Source organism: Notechis scutatus, chromosome 14, assembly GCF_049901735.1.
Source record: "Notechis scutatus isolate UNSWTSFEM ecotype Mainland chromosome 14, rNotScu1.2, whole genome shotgun sequence".
NCBI classification, from domain to species: Eukaryota; Metazoa; Chordata; class Lepidosauria; order Squamata; family Elapidae; genus Notechis; species Notechis scutatus.
The window spans coordinates 3,982,160-3,998,795 of record NC_142022.1 but is presented as its reverse complement, the minus strand read 5'-3'; the positions used below and the strand labels follow the sequence as shown (position 1 = coordinate 3,998,795).

The 16,636-nt window shown below is 47.3% G+C and overlaps 1 protein-coding gene across 2 annotated transcripts in view; it reads right to left on the bottom strand.

Moving 5' to 3' along the window:
* The window catches only part of NECTIN4 (nectin cell adhesion molecule 4), a 133,051-nt gene extending 122,922 nt beyond the window's left edge, over window positions 1-10,129 (bottom strand). Inside the window, exon 1 of one of the 2 annotated variants that reach the window (XM_087943764.1) lies at window positions 9,663-10,129. In XM_087943764.1, the coding sequence (XP_087799890.1) occupies window positions 9,663-9,702 (40 nt within the window). In that variant the 5' untranslated portion in view covers window positions 9,703-10,129. The remainder of the gene's footprint in view (window positions 1-9,662) is intronic. The other variant, XM_087943765.1, reaches the window with a different exon arrangement.
* Between the last annotated feature and the right edge of the window lie 6,507 nt (window positions 10,130-16,636).

Below are 16,636 nucleotides of genomic sequence, written 5' to 3'. Positions count from 1 at the left end.
TTAGGGGCAAGGGTCTCTATGGGGTACAGCCAAAAACTCAAAAGCTCAGTACAATCAAAAGCAGAGTTTTGATAACGCTGTTGCAGCAGTTATCTTAACATTTTCCCCCCACAAAACCCCTTAGATTTGGGGCCAAACTGGCTTCTGGGGACATTTAAAAGGGGCCTCCACCAAAGCAGAAAAAAACCTTTTGCACCTCCAATGAATTAATTTACTACCATTAATAATATCCTGATTTAATGCTCTGTGCCATGCTCCTGGCACTAGCCCACAGGAAGTCTTTAATCACGGGATATAATACAATATTGTGGAGATTTGGAGACATCTACGCAAAAGGGAAAGGGACACGGTGGCTCAGTGGCTAAGAGGCTGAGCTTGCCGATCAGAAAGGTCGGCAGTTCAGCGGTTTGAATCCCTAGCGCCACATAATAGAGTGAGCTCCCGTTCCTTGTCCCAACATCTGCCAACCTAGCAGTTTGAAAGCATGTAAAAAAATGCAAGTAGAAAAATAGGGACCCCTTTGGTGGGAAGGGAACAGCGTTCCATGTGCCTTCAGCATTTAGTCATGACCACATGACCATGGACATCACTGGCTCTTCAGCTTTGTAATGGAGATGAGCACTGTCCCCTAGAGCCGGGAATGACTAGCATGGATGAGCAAGGGGAACCTCTATCTTTTACGCAAAAGGGCAATTGCCACAATTGCTGCTTTGAAAGAGAGGGGCAGGACCCATAATCCCCTCATCGCTCCCCTTTCTGAAGATATATTGATTCAGGCTCCTCCCCGTCTCTCCGAGGGAGGCGACCGGGAAGCTGGCTGGCTGGCACCTGTCCTCCTGGGCATCCTGCCACTGAGGAAGACTCACTGGGTTGCCACCCTGTACAGGGAGATGCTGGGCTGGGGCAGGGTCACCAACATGCCCCATCAGGACAGGACATGGCCAGCAAGCAACTTTCCCTCTTCTGGAGCAACCGGAAAAGCAACCCGGGCACGAATGCGGGCACAGTCCTCAAGTTACGACCGCTCCGGAGATCAGAATTTCCATTGCTGAACAAGGTGATTGTTCAGTGAGTTGCAACCCATTGTGCAGTCCTTTCTTCTCACCATTGTGAGCCTTGCGGTCATTAAGCGAACCCAGCTTCGCCCCGTGACTTTGCTGGCCGGGAGACAGCTGGGAAGGTCGCAAACGGTGACCAGGGGATGCTGTAGCCGTTAGGGACACATGCCGGTTGGTAGGTGCCCCAATTTTGATCGGGAGGTGGCAACAAGTGTGAAGACAGGTTGTACATTGCCAAGGCAGGTTCAAATAGAAGCTGAATGAATTGTTGTAAAATGAGGACTGCCCAGATCTTACACGCCCTGCAAGCAACTAAACCCCAGATGGATCTGGGGCAGACACACCTTAGTTAAGGATAGGTTGATCTGAGGTTTATTTATTTATTAAATATTTTATTTAAAAAAAACAAAAACACAAATCTCTATTCACATTAACAGTGTTCGTGTCGTTATTAATACATATCCTTTTATACATAAACACCAACTCTTATTTCTATCCTCCACCCATTTGTACCACCTATCCCAAACCGCATAATAATCTGAATCATTTTTGCCTCTTAATTCCATTGTGAATTTATCCAGTTCCGCACAATCCATTATAACCAGTGATTTTTATAAATTCATAGGGCTGGAAGGGAACTTGGAGGTCTTCTAGTCCAACCCCCTGCCCAAGCAGGAGACCCTATACCATTCCGGACAAATGGCTGTCCAGTGTCTTCTTAAAAGCCTCCAGTGATGGAGCGTCTACAACTTCTCACTGTTATTTTTCTCACTGTTAGTAAATTTCACCTTAGTTCTAGATTGTTTCTCTCCTTGATTAGTTTCCATCCGTTGCTTCTAGTCCTGCCTTCAGGTGCTTTGGAAAATAAGGGGACCCCCCTTTTCCTTGGGGCAGCCCTCCAAATAATGGAAGACTGCTATCATGTCTCCCTTGGTCTTTCTTTTCACCAAATACCCAGTTCCTGCAACTGTTCTTCACATGTTTCAGCCTCCAGCCCTCTGATCCTCTTGGTTGCTCTTCTCTGCACTCTTTCCAGAGTCTCAACATCTTTTTTTATGTTGTGGTGACCGAAATCGCACGCAATATTCCAAGTGTGGCCTCAATAGCGCTGAATAAAAGTGGCACAAGCACTTCTCGTGATCTTAATGTTATCCTTCTATTGAGGCAGCCTAGGATGGCATTGGCATTTTTGGCAGCACACAGCTGACTCATACCGTACATAAGTGGTTGTCCACTAGGAGATTTAGATTTCTTTCATATTTGCTGCTGTTGAGCCTATTCTACACCTTTGCATGTGTTTTTTCTTTTTCTTTTAATAAGTTTTTTATTTTTTTTTAAACATACAAAAAACACAAACAAAAAACATAAAACCATCTTCAGTTACATACAGTGTGTCAGTTGGTACTAATCTCTTGTGCGCAATCTCTACAGTCATTTCCTTCTAATTGCTTTTTAATCCTCATATTATGTATAAGTTATATTTCTGATATAATCATTATTAATTATTTAATACCGTTACTTACATTTCATCATTTTATGTGAGCATTTGACTTAGCCTACTTTATAACATTCACTTCATCATCACCATCTATTCAATCACATTTTATCCTTACAATACTTTATCTCTAACAATCCTATTATACTTACATTATATTACAGTATTAGAAAATATTTCACTTCTGTATTTTATTGTCTAACAATTGATAAAATAAATCCCATGTTTTATAAAATTGTTTATCTTCTTGCTGTCTGATTTCAAATGCCAATTTACTCATTTCTGTGCAGTCCATAATTTCCCTCTGTATGTGGTTTTTCTTGCCTAAAGTGTAAAATCACCCAAAGCTCAAGATTAAATTAATCTGGATTAAAGAGATGCACTGCTTTTGGAGAGTGGTCCAAGCCTTGGCAATCTCAGCAGATTTAAGACATGTGAACTTCGACTCCCAGAATTGGAAGTCCAAACTTCTTAAAGTTGCCAAGATTGAAAAGTGCTGTTTTGGAACATGGAGATTCCTCAGTCGCCCAGATCATATAGAATCATCATTCAGGGACCAGAATAATTTATATTCTTTGCAGTCATCTGGATTTTCAGAGTGCTAAAGCCCAGATAAAATAGAATAGAATAGAACGCTGGAAGGGACCATGGAGGTCTTCTAGTCCAGCCCCCTTCTCAAACAGGAGAACTATACCATTTCAGATAAGTGGCTGTCCAATGTTTTCTCCAGTGTTGGAGGTCCATTGTCAGGTTTCCAAGTAATGAAATCCATGTTAAAAGAAAAATAACAAAGTCCATCTTCAAAAAGATTTCTTTTATTTAAGAAAACATCAAATTGGCAAAGTCCATGGTAATTCTGGATCTGACCCAACCCGGAATTACCTCACAATATTAGAAGTTAGAAACAACCCCCCAAAGTCACATTCTCCAATAGAAGTAATACGATGTTGCTTGATGTCATAAATCTCTACCTCCAGGGCCCCAAGCCTGGACAGCTCATTTCCCACGGGAAAGAAGATCCCCTAGCCATAACACTCTCTTTATCTCCACTCCTCCCACCTTAGGGATGTGTCAAGCCGGCAACTTCCCCCCCATGACTACCACAGGGAAAATAAGAAAAAGAATATATACTAAGACAAACTAAAATGGCTACACTTATGACAACTTCAGGCTTGATATCACGATTTCTGGTTGAGGATTGTTGAGGATCCAAACTTTGTCAAGGATCTTGGAGTATTCATCTCAAATGATCAAAGCCCACTGTAACTACATAGCCAAAAATTAAGAGTTGTTAATCTAATCCTACGCAGCTTCTTCTCTGGTAATATCACACTACTAACTAGAGCATACAAAACATTTGCTAGACCTATACTTGAATACAGCTCATCAGTCTGGAACCCGCATTATGTATCTGATATTAATACAGTTGAGAAAGTCCAGAAATATTCCACAAGAAGAGTTCTCCATTCCTCTATTCATTGCAGAATACCTTATGCCACCAGACTTGAAATTCTACACCTAGACAACCTAGAACTATGCCGCCTTCAGTCCCATCTAAGTATAGTACATAAAATTATATATTGCAATGTCCTACCTGTCAATGAATACTTCAGCTTCAACCATAACAAGAGCATACAATAGATACAAACTCAAGGTTAACCACACCAAACTTGACTGCAGAAAATACGACTTCAGCAACAGAGTGGTCAATGTTTGGAATACTCTACCTGACTCTGTGGTTTCTTCCCCAAACCCCAAAAACTTTAATCTTAGACTGTCTACTATTGACCTCACCCCCTTCCTAAGAGGCCTGCAGGGGGCATGCATAAGTGCACCAATCGTGCCTACTGTCCCTGTCCTATTGTTTTTTATTTTTCTTATAAGTATCTATCTCATGTATTCAAAACTATATTTATTCTTATACCTGTATCTTGTAAGCGATTGACAAATCAAATAAATAAATAAAATAAATAAATAAGCTGTTCCACTGGTTAATTGTTCTCATTGTTTGGATGTTTCTCCTTATTTCCAGGCTGAATCTCTCCTTGTTCAGTTTCCACCCATTCTTCCTTGTCTGGCCCTCAGGTGCTTCAGAAAATAGTTTGACCCCTTCCTCCTCTCTGGGGCAACCCCTCAAATACTGGAAGATGCTCTCCTATCACCCATGGTCCATCTCTTCCCTAGACTAGCCAGGCCCAGTTCCTGCAACCATTCGTCGTATATTTTAATCTCCAGACCTTTGATTGTCTTAGGGAAATTACAGATTAACAGAGTTGGAAAGTATCTTGTAGGTCATCTAGTCCAACCTCCCACCCAAGCAGGAGACCCTACACCATTTCTGACAGATGGTGGCCCAGTTTCTTCCTGAAAGCCTCCAGGGATGAAGCTCCCACAACTTCTGAATAACAGAATAACAACAGAATAACAGAGTAGGAAGGCCATCTAGTCCAACCCCCACCCCCCACCCCCGCCGACCAAGCAGGAGACCCTACACCATTTCTGACAGAGGGCAGCCCAGTCTCTTCTTAAAAGCTTCCAGGGATGAAGCTCCCACCACTTCTCAACTTAAAAGTTGGCTCAGACCACATGGAAAAACCGCACACCTTTGTGCAACCTCAGCAGGTTAGTGAATCCGATCCCCAGCATATGTGTGTTGTGCGACTGAAGCCAGAACAGCTTCAGAGCTGGTGGGGGAAATACCCTAAAATGTGGGTGGGAAGGCTGGTTGCATTAAGCGCAGATTGGCTGTACAGGAGGTCCTCAGCTTATGACCACAACGGAGCCCGACATTTATGCTGTCAAGGGAGACATTTGTTGAGTGAATTTTGCCCCATTTTACGACCTTTCTTGCCTCGGTTGTTAAATGAATCAACACAGTTGTGAAGCCAGTAACTCGGTTGTTGAGTGAACCTGGCTGGCTTCCTCCATTAACTTTGCTTGTCAGAAGGTCCCAAAAGGGGATCACGTAACCCCGGGACATGCAGGAAAGAAAGAAAGAAAAACAAGGGAAGGAAGAAGGAAGGGATGGAGGTAGGAAAGAAGGAAAAACAAGGGAAGGAAAGGAAGGAAGGAAAGGAAAAGGAGGGAGGGAGAGAGGGAGGGAGGAAGGAAGGAAGGAAAAAGGGAGGGAGGCAACTAGAATATGACTAAAGGTTGTTTGAATGCTCAGCTCTCACTGTGCACACTCCAAACTGCACATCCTGCAACCTCAGTAACCATTCAACACACACACACACCCTGCCTCTTTCAAGGATATGCAAGAACAAAGCCGTGTGTGTGTGTGTGTGTGTGTGTGTGTGTGTGTGTGTGTGTGTGTGTGGTCAACAAGGAAATGGCAAGTAGGTCTGGGTGTTCTGCATATGTGCAAACAACCCTGGTTTTGGTGACACTTGGCATTTCCTGTTACCACTTTGCAATTCAAGGTTGTAGTTTTGCAGGTTGTTGTTGTTTTTTCCCCTGTTTCCTTCCTTCCAAAATATGGCTGCCTGGGGAATTGTGGGAATCAAAGTCCACTCATATTAAAAGTTGCCATGGTTGGAAAACATCTGCTTAAAGCATTGAGTAAAATCAGGGCTCTCCAACTTTGGGCATTTTAAGACTTGTGGACTTCAACTCCTAGAATTCCCCAGTCAGCGTTGCTGGGGAATTCTGGGAGTTGAAGTCCACAAGTCTTAAAGTGCCCAAAGTTGGAGAGCTGGGCTTCAGATTACAAATCATTGTTCAGAGGTTGCCCAACTGCACTTGGCAACAACTTCACTCCATTTTGGTTGGCCACAATCTGGACATGGGCTGTCCAGCCTTGGCTTGCAATAGGAGGTAGTCCTCGACCTGCGACCATAATGGGGACCAGGATTTCTATTGCTAAGCAAAGCAATTGCTAAGTGAATTGTGTCGCGTCCCCATTGACTTTGCTGGTGGGACTTTTTGCCAAAGGAAGACAAGACTGAACAAATATTTTATGTAGGGAAGGATTAAAAAGGAATGAAGGTGGTTAGGATTAGAATTAAGATGACAATTACTCCATGGAGGGAAGTCAAAATTCCCTTCCCTTCCCTTCCTCCTTCCCCTTCCTTCCTTTGTTTTCTTTCCTTCTTCTCTTCCTCTTCCCCTTCCTTTCCTTCCCTCCCTCCTGCTTCCCACTTCTCTTCTCTTCCCTTCTTTCTTTCTTCCTTTTCTTTTCTTTCCTTCATCTCTTCCCCTCCCTTCTTCCTCCCTCTTTGCTTCCTCCCTTTCTCCTCCTTCCTTCCCTCTTCTCTTCTCTTCCCTTCTTTTTCTTCCTTTTCTTTTTCCTTCATCTCTTCCCCTCCCTTCTTCCTCCCTCCCTCTCTCCTCCCTCCCTCTCTCCTCCCTCCCTCCTTCTTCCCTCTCTCCTCCCACCTTCCCTCTTCTCCTCTTCCCTTCTCCTTCCTTCCTTCCTTCCCTTTCCTTCATCTCTTCCCCTCCCTTCTTCCTCCCTCTCTCCCCTTCCCTCTCTCCCTCCCTCCTCCCTCTTCCCTTCCCTTCTTTTTTCTTTCCTTTCTTTCCCCTTTTTCTTTTCCCTTGGTTGTACTTTCATCCCATTGCCAAAATCCCAATCGCCACTGCAAAACAGGGGCTCCAAGGACCAATGTGTGTGTGTGTGTGTTTCAACATGATGTTTTTCAATTGCACACACCCCCATCTTGACTTTTCCCACCGGGCTCTGCAGGCCACTCTCAACTCAGAGCCTTTTAAACAGATGGTTGGGAGGGCAGGGCCGTTGTCCTTGTCCAAGCCAGGTGGTTGGCCATTCTGATGATCCCTCTCCCCCCCAGCCAAGCCCTGCTGGCCTGCCCCTTTTCCCAGGCTGGCAGGGTGACTCAGGGGGTGCCAAGGCCCACAGGCACCCAGCAGGAAGGCTGAGTCAGCAGCTCCGATGCAGGAAACCTGCCGAGTCACTGCAGAGTGGCTGGTGCCAGGGAGGGGAGGAGAGGGAGGGGAGAGGCCATGCAACCCAACAGGTAGAGACTCCACAGAGAACCCACACAACCTCGGCTGTCACGGCAGCCTTATCCGCGGTTATCTCTCCAAACCAGTTTTTCGGGATCTTCATCCCCCCACAGGCTGAGTCATCCTGTCCACTGGGCTCAGCCCCGGCTCCGTGGGCCATGCAAACACAATGGCAACCCCATTGGGTGGAGGCGGCCCCTTTACCTTTGGGGGGAGGCGGAGGGTCCCCCCATTTGCTGGAGTGGGAAAGACGTGGAGTCCCCCATTCCCCTCGCAGAGCATTTCCTCCTCATCTGGCAAAAAAACCCTCCCAATGGGACACTGTTTGCTGGCTGCACCTGATGGCAAACCAGCTCTGCCTTGAAGACATGAAGGCTTTGCATCAATTGGTCAGGATAAAGCAGGATTTCTCAACCTCAGGCACTTGAAGAGGGGTGGACTTCACTCCCAGAATTCCCCAGCTGGCATGCTTTAATTTTGGGAATTGAAGTCCACCCATTTTCAAGTGCAGAGGTTTTGAAATGCTGCCATAAAGGCTCCAACATGGCTTGACTGAAGCCCATATAAAGTTCCTGCTCAGTATGTTTGTGGCTGGGGAATTCTGGGAGTTGAAGTCCACCCATCTCCAAGTCTCCAAAGTTGGAAAACATGGCTCTAAGTTATTCAGGTTGGCTTTTCCCAACCAAGCCTCCTCCCCATGCCTCCTCTTCCCGGTCCCTTTCACGTAGAGACAAGCAACCGATCCAGAAGGCAGGAAAAAAAAAGGGGGGGGGGGCATTTTCACCCAAATTTGCCTTTTGCACGAAGAGACAATAAGAGAAGTTGAAAACCAAGCCTCTTTCTCCGAAAAAGCGTCCAATTTTAGGCTTTGGTAGGGCTTCCACCCCAATGGGGATTTACACGATTTTGGTTTTTTTGTTTTTTCAAGAAAGTAATTCTCGTTCGCCATCTGAAAAGATCTTTATGAAGAGATTAAGAAATCCCCGCATTGTGTTTTGCTCTTCTTTCAAAGGAAGTATGACGCTGCCAGCTTGGCAACCCAGCCTTACCCTCGCTCCACCTAACGGATAGCTGCCAACTTTATGATTATGATTATTTTATTTTTCCCCCTTGCTTGCAAAGCCAAACCAGCTCCGTTTTCCCTGACAATTCATTTACGGGACAATTAATTCACAGGTTGGAGGATTTTAAAGCGATCGCTGCTTCCAGTGTCCAAGCCCACGGTGCCCGAGGAAGTTACTTCCTGATCCCAGCTGGGAAAACTAACATGCATATTGGCTTGTTCCTTCAGACGTTTTCGGAGATTCCTTCCCCTCCATCCTGCATGTCAACATCCCTAAAAAAAATATGAATTCTATCCCCAACCTTTGCAACAAATCGAACCCATCGATAAAACCGATAAAACACACTACAGGTAGTCCTCAGCTTACGACTGCAATCGAGCCCAAAAATTTTGTTGCCAAGGGAAACGTTTGTTTGGTGAATTTTGTCCCATTTTATGACCTTTTGTTCCACTGCCGTTAAGTGAATCGCTGCCCAGAGAGCGACCTGGTTGTTCAGCAAATTTGGCTCCCCCATGGACTATGTTCGTCAGAAGGTCACAAAAAGTGAACACGGCAACCGTCATAAGTATGAGTCGGTTGCTACGCATCTAATTTTTGGGTTTTTTTGCTCACGTGAGTTATGGGCACACTGCAACGGCCATAAGGATGAAAAGCAGTCATACATGTAAACTTTGAATGGTCACTAAGCGTTGTAAATTGAGGACGACCTTTAGAGAAGAAGATTGCCAGTGATGCAATAAACAAGCCAGTCTCGAAAGATCTGCTTGGAACCCAGTCTCCGAATCAGGTGCCTGCTTACACACTTGCACTATCGGTGCAAAAATAAAAAAAAAATAAAAAATCAAGGGAGCAAAAGGAATAGGGTGGGAGGTGGACCTGGCCCCACCCGAAAGGAGCTCCCCAAAGCAAAGACAAAGATTTGCAAAACTGTCAATCACCTGTTGGGTCAATGTCAAATTTGATTTTGGCTGGAAAGTGTTAAGATGCTTTCTCCATCCAGAAAGCAGAGCTCAGGATGACATCTCTCGGCACGGGAGAAAATGAAGGGAAGGAGAAGAAGATAAATCGATGACTTACCAGAGATGGGCAGGACCAACAGGCAGAGGTTCCACAACATGGTGTGCCAAGGAGAGGGGGATTGTTGGTGATGGTGCCAGGGGCCACAAAATGTGCCTTGCACACTTGCCCTCAGTCCCCCCAAAAGCCTTGACAAGCTCTAACAATCCGTCCTTGGCTTCTCACCGGCAAACCCGAGCGAAGGAATCGGCCACGCTCTCCACTTGTGTGTGCCACACACACACACACACATACACCCGCTCACACCCGCAGGAGAGAAGCACCAAGTCCCATAGTGTTGTCACCGACTGCCTGGAGGAAAGCCGGGGTCCACAGGCGTCTTCGTTGGGCATCCAGGGTGGGGTGGTTGGATGGGGGGCGAGCAGTGGGTTTCTCTCCTTCCAGATCCGGCATGAAAGTTGTGGTGAACTCCGCTGAGGCGCTTGTGCTTGTGTTTTGAAACTCGACAACCTGTTCCTCACACATAGGACTGGAGGGAGGGGGAAGCCAGCCAGGGAAGAAATATTATTAACCTGTTTAGCAAGTTTGAACAGGTGTTTCTCAAAGGGGGGTGGTGTGAGGTTTCGTTTATAAAGGGAAAAGCCTTCACAAGTGTGTGTGTGTGTGTGTGTGTGTGTGTGCCAGAGTGCTTGGCGGCCATGTCAAGTCATCACAATTCCTTGAGGTGGCAACTCCGAGGCTGGGGGCCAAAATGGGGGACTCAGGGGGGCCCTCTGAGGACCCCAGGGCCTAAAGATGGGACACGTGAAGCCTGAAGGGTCGATGTGGGTTGTAGGGAACCACAACAAGAGGGGTTATCCTCCCATAGGGCCTGCTTGTGATGACCCAGGGTGGGATACAAAATAAACACAGTCACAAAAATAGGTGAAGCCCCTTTTATTCCTTCAGTTTGCTTCAGGGCTCCAAATATCCTTGACTGGAGACAAAAAAACTCCCACACAAGCAGTTACTGAAAGGAGGAAAACGTCGTTTAAACTAAAAATGCTTATAAATTATAAAGAGTAAAAACAACACAAACCACACTGAAGCAATTAAGGGAACCAAGCAAGATAAAGGCTTGAAGACCTACACAGATATCGGAACACACACTGGGAAGGACGCCAAACAGGAATGACAGAGATATTTCCATGCTTTGTTTCCAGCACTGGCTCATATGCATGTCAGTCTTTTTAAACAGTCCTCACAGCTGCAACCCATGAAGGGGATCAGAGCCCTTTCCTCCTACATAGACCACGCCATTCATGTGTCTCCCTTATCCTCTCCTCCCTGCATGCCCTAGGATAGAGAGGGGATGTGCCTGGGTCTTCCTCTGACCGGTGAGCCGGGCTGTACCCTTCCCCAGCCTCCTCCACAACCTCCGGAGCCACACTTCCATTCCCTGTCTGCTGTTCCTCCTCTCCCTCGGAGTCAGTCTCCACCAGGGGCATGACAGTGCTCTTGTTTCAGACATCTTTTCCTGTGCTCCCTTTACAACCATTTCGTTTAGTGACTGTTCGAAATTAGAACAACCCTGGAGAAGTCGACTTGCAACCTTGATCCCTGTAACTAACAGGAGCGTTGATGTGGACAAAATCCAGGGGCTTGGCAACTGATGTGTAACTCATGACAGCTGTAACATCCCGGGGTTACCAATTGTGACCTTCCCATCCAGTTTCCGGCAAGCCAAGCCCGTGGGAGAAGTCGAATTCGCTTAACAGTGAGACTCACTTAACAACTTGTGGCAATTTGCTTAACCACCAGGGCGAAAAAAAAATTGGGAGAGGCTCGCTTAAATGACTTTCCCTTGTGTTACAAGGGAAAGTCAGAGCCCAATTGTGGTCATAAAGCGAAGACCACCTGTATGTACATTATTTTTTCAAAAGAAACGTGCTCCCCAGCCCTCTTGGCTCTCTTGAGCCCATCCAGACATGCTCCCAGCAGTTATACTGCAGTTGCTTATTGCAACCAAGCTGTTCCTTTATGTATTGCAGGAGGGTTTCCTCAATTTATGACTGCAATTGAACCAAAATCTTTGTTGCTGAGCGAGACAACTATGATGTGAGTTTTGCTCCATTTTACGACCTTTGTTGCCACTGCTGTTAAGTGAACCACCGCTGTTGTTAAGTGAGTAACACGGTAGTGGAAGGAATCCAGCTTCCCCACATGCTGGTCAGAAGGTCGCAAAAGGGGATCGCGTGATCAGGATGTTGCAACCGTCATAAGTACGAGTCAGTTGCCAAGCGGCTGAATTTGACACACACACATACACACCCTGGGGATGCTTGCAACAGTCATAAGTCTGACTTTTTTCCCAGCGCCGTTGTAACTTCGCTCAACAAATGGTCGTAAATCCAGAACTGCCTTGTATTTATTTTACTCATTTATATGCCACCTGCCATGCTGTCCGGAAACTCTGGGCGGCTTCCTTGTGGGTTGAAGATGTTTTCCCCTTTTTTGTGCTTTGCAGTTTTAATAGTTTTGTACCTGTGTTTTCCTTGTTTAAGGAATCCCCTGGAGGACTTTGGCCATCCAAAGGGGATGCCAGTCCCTGAACACAGCAGGCCTCTCCCAGCTCCCGTGGCCACAGATTCTTATCTTGGCTCATCCGCCAGGAGGGAAGCTCGCCTGGCAGACACACCTGCTTGGCATTCCTTCCCCAGCACCCGCGTGAAAGAGAATGGCTGCCCAGCCCTCCTTCACGCCCCGGCCATCCGACCTGCTCGGCAGGAAGCAAAATCTTGCTGACTGGAAGGGCTGTGCTCCGAGGAAGATTTCCATTTTTTGCTGCGGTTGGCCTTTTTAAAAAGCCCCAGGTTTTCCACAAGAGATTGGACAGCCATTTGTCTGGAATGGTTATAAGGCTCTCCTGCTCCAATGGGGGGGTGGGGGTGGGGTGGACTAGAAGATCTCCAAGGTCCCTTTCAGCCCTACAATTCTATGATTCTAATAGTTTGGGCAGGGGGGTGGACTGGAAGACCTCTGAGGTCCCTCCCAACTCTGTTCTTCTGCATTCAGTGAGGTCCAGTTGTTCTTTGGAGACTGTTCGGACACAGCCCTGCAGTTTTCTTGGCAAGATCTTTCAAGAAGTGGTCGCCATTGGCTCCTTTTTAGGGCTGAGAGGGACTAGCACAAGATCACCCAGCCGGCTTCGTGCTGTTGGAAGAATTATCCTTCTGGGTTCAGTTCCAAGTAGGGGGAGAGACCCTTAATCATATACCCTCTGTTGGGCCCCACCTTAGTGTTTTCTGTTCCTGTGCAAGAAATGTATCCCACTGGCTGTCAGACTCCCAGAGGCGGGGGTCTTAGCTAACTTTGTAGGCTTTGTCTGGACCACATGGCTTCTGGCTGATGCAATCTTCACAGGCCAGGTGTTAAGATGGGTAGCGGGCTTTGTTACGTAGAATACTCTGGCCCAGGCTTTAACGGCCCGCCCATTAACAAGTGGGGGTGGGGTGGGGGCTGAGCTTCTGCTTCTGAGGTGAGTTTCTGCTTCTGAGTTTCTACCTCTCTTTTTAGGGGAAATATTCTGCCTTTTTAATATTTCCTAGGATATTTCATTTTCCTAGGAGAGGAGGGGTGGGTGCTAACTTCCTACAATGCCTAAGGCAGGAACTCACCATCTCCGGGTTATTGACGGACACCAAAACTGGCTCTCTAAAACTTGTTGCGTTGTGCCTTATAACCAGGGTTGGGCTTCAAAAATTTTAACAAGGGGTTCTCTCTTTCCAGTTGCTGGGTGGGCGTGGCCATGGTGGGCGTGGCCTAGTCAGCCTCCTGCACCACAGCTGGGGGGGGCGGTGTTTTCACCCTCCCTGGGTTCCAAAGGCTTTCCTCGAGCCTCCGGGAGCGCGAAAATGGCCTCCCTGGGCTCCAGAGGCTCTCTGGAAGCTGGAAACAGGCCCACTTCCGGCCTTCTCAAACTTCCGGAAGGCCTGTTTTTCACCCTCCCCGACCCTCTGTACTTACCTGCATCTAAAACGGGCCATGTGGGGACTCCTGGGAGGGGTGGAGTAGGCCGGGCCAGCCAATCATTGCAACTACCGGTTCGGCGAACCAGGTGTAAAATTACAGTACTGCAGGTGACTTCTGCTGACTGCCGGCTGGCTGCAATTTTGCAGTTCAAATCCCACCAGGCTCAAGGTTGACTCAGCCTTCCGTCCTTCCAAGGTGGGTAAAATGAGGAGCCAGATTGTTGGGGGCAAAAGGCTGGTTCTGTAAACTGCTTAGAGAGAGCTGGAAAGCACTATAAAGCGGTATATAAGTCTTAAGTGCTATTGCTATATTCTACTTGCAGAAACCTGAAAGGTTAGATGGCAGCAAGCAAAAATATTTGGAATATTTCAATTCTTTGCTGCCATCTAGCTGTGAACTAGATTTGTGTCGTCTAGCAATTATACTCCTCAGAAAGCACAATGGCTCCGTTTACAACAACTTGCTCCATTGAACCCAAATCACACTGTGGCTTAGCTCACTTAACTCACTTACCACCTTGCTTAATGATGAAGTTTCTGATTGTGTTTGTAAGATGAGGACAACCAAGATGAAACATATGATGAACGGTTGCAGGAGCTGGGCCTGGCTAGTTTAGGGAAGAGAAGGACCAGGGGAGACAGGAGAGCAGCCTTCCAATATTTGAGGGGCTGCCCCAGAGAGGAGGAAGGGGGTCAAGCTATTTTCCAAAGCACCTGAAGGCCAGACAAAGAATAATGGATGGAAACTGAACAAGGAGAGATTCAACCTGGAAATAGGAAGAAATTTTCTGACAGGGAGAACAATCAACCCATGGAACAGAAGTTGCCTTCAGAAGTTGTGGAAGCTCCATCACTGGAGGCTTTCAAGAAGAGACTGGACTGCCATCTGTCAGAAATGGTGTAAGGTCTCCTGCTTGGGCGTGGAGTTGGACTAGATGACCTACAAGGTCCCTTCCAACATGGGAAGCCCACTTACATTGGAAAACAGCTAGCTAAGTCTCTATAGATAGAGATTCTCAGTCAGCCAGGTCATGCTTGTCCCAAAGGTGCTTATTCCAAAATACTTTCTTTGGGGTTGTTTTTTCCTTGAAGATGTTTCTCTTCTCATCCAAGAAGTTTCTTCAGTTCAGACTGAATGGTGGGAAATGGAAGGATTTATATGCCTTGCAATCCTCTGGCCATTGGCACTCTTCCTGAGAGTCATTGAGCCACTTGGAGGTTTGTCTGTGCCCTCAGGGTCACCTGAATAGTGCAAATGGGCGTGGAGCAGTGGTGGTATTCAGCCAGTTCGCACCAGATCAGGCGAACCAGTAGCAAGAATTGGGCGTGGGTCGCCGAACCGGTAGTAGGTTCTGGCTGGCCACACCCACAACCCGGTCGCCCTCCCACCCGATGCTCGCTTACCCCACCCGCCCGCCTGACGTTCGCCTAAGATATTTCTTTCTCCCCCCCCCAACAATCAGCTCTACATAGATCACCTGTGCCAGGACTCCCCTTGCTGAGGCCCAGGAAGGCAAAAAATGGCTCAGCCCCCCTCCTCCATTTTTTGCCTTCCTGAGCCTCAGAGGAGCCTTAGGGGAGCAAAAATGCCCTCCCCCAGAGGCTCTTCTGAGGCCCAGAAGGCCCCAAAATCAGGTGGAGGCTGTAAAAAAGCACAAGCCACGCCCACCCAGTCACATGGCCACGCCCACCAAGCCACGCCCACAGAACCGGTAGTAAAAATTGTTGAATCCCACCACTGGCGTGGAGTTTTCTTGAGACTGCTGAAAGGATTGTGTTGTACTTTTTCACCCAACACAACGCAACATACATGCACATGTTAAGTCCAAGAACACATTAAGGGAGAAGCTTGTCCACCCCAAGGTGTAAAACACCCAGCTGCAAACTGAGCAATGTGGCATATGCTGCTGCTGTGCAGATCTGTTGTACGTTGGAGAAACGAATGACCACTTCACAAATGCGTGGCACAACTTAAGAGAACAAACCCATCAAGAGACGATTCAGTGGTCCATCCATCTGCCTGGGGAGGGAGGAAATGGGCCTCCCGGAGGCTATGGAAGTCCAAAAACAGGCCCGTTCTGGCCTCCAGAGGGTCTCCGGAGCCTGGGGAACCCATTTTTTACACTCCTGGAGGCTCGAGGGAAGCTTCCTGAGCCCAGGGAGAGTGAAAACGGTCCCCCCACAGGAGGCCGGGCCCACCCAGCAACCCGGGCAGAGAATTGGTTGCTAATTTTTTTAAAGCCCACCTCTGGGAGGAACACGACCCCACCCACCTCCTGTACACCACGCTGTCCTTTCAGAAGTTCCAAGAAGGCTCCACACCTGTTTGTACTGATTCAGGTGACCCCCCTGAGACCATAAATAAATCCACAAGGACTCTCCGAGAATTAATATTGGAACCCTCAGAGCGACCAGATGACTGCTAAAAATATAATCCTTCTATTCCTTCCCAGTCAATCAGAACTGAAGAAGCTTCTTGAATCAGAAGGGAAATGTTTTCAAAGGGGAAAAAAACACCCCCCCCCTTCCTTTCTAGCATTGGAAAAAGCACCTTTGGGACAACTAGATGACTCCAGATTCAAGCCAATACACAGCCACAAACGTTTGTTGGACGATTGTGCTCCAGCTATCATGGTTGCATTTGCAGAACTTCTTACTTGTGAGGAAGCATTGATTTTTCACTCTGTAGCCCACTCTTCAAGCACGGTGGCATTTGCTGGTATCAGTTTGACCCAGAGGTGGTATCCAGCCGGTTCTGACCAGTTCTGGACTAGTGGAAATTTTGAGTGGTTCGGAGAACCGGCAAATCCCACCTCTGACTGGCCCCGCCCCATCTATTCTCTGCCTCTCATTTAGTCCCAGATGATCGGCTGGGTCTTCTTTGGTTGCTCCGCACAGGAGAATGGAGCTGGAAAGCAGGTCAGTGGGGTGGGGAGGGAATGGGATTTTGCCATAACCTTCCCCCATGAGTGGGGGGGGGAATTGAGATTTTGCAGTATCCTTCCCCTGGATAGCTACGCCCCA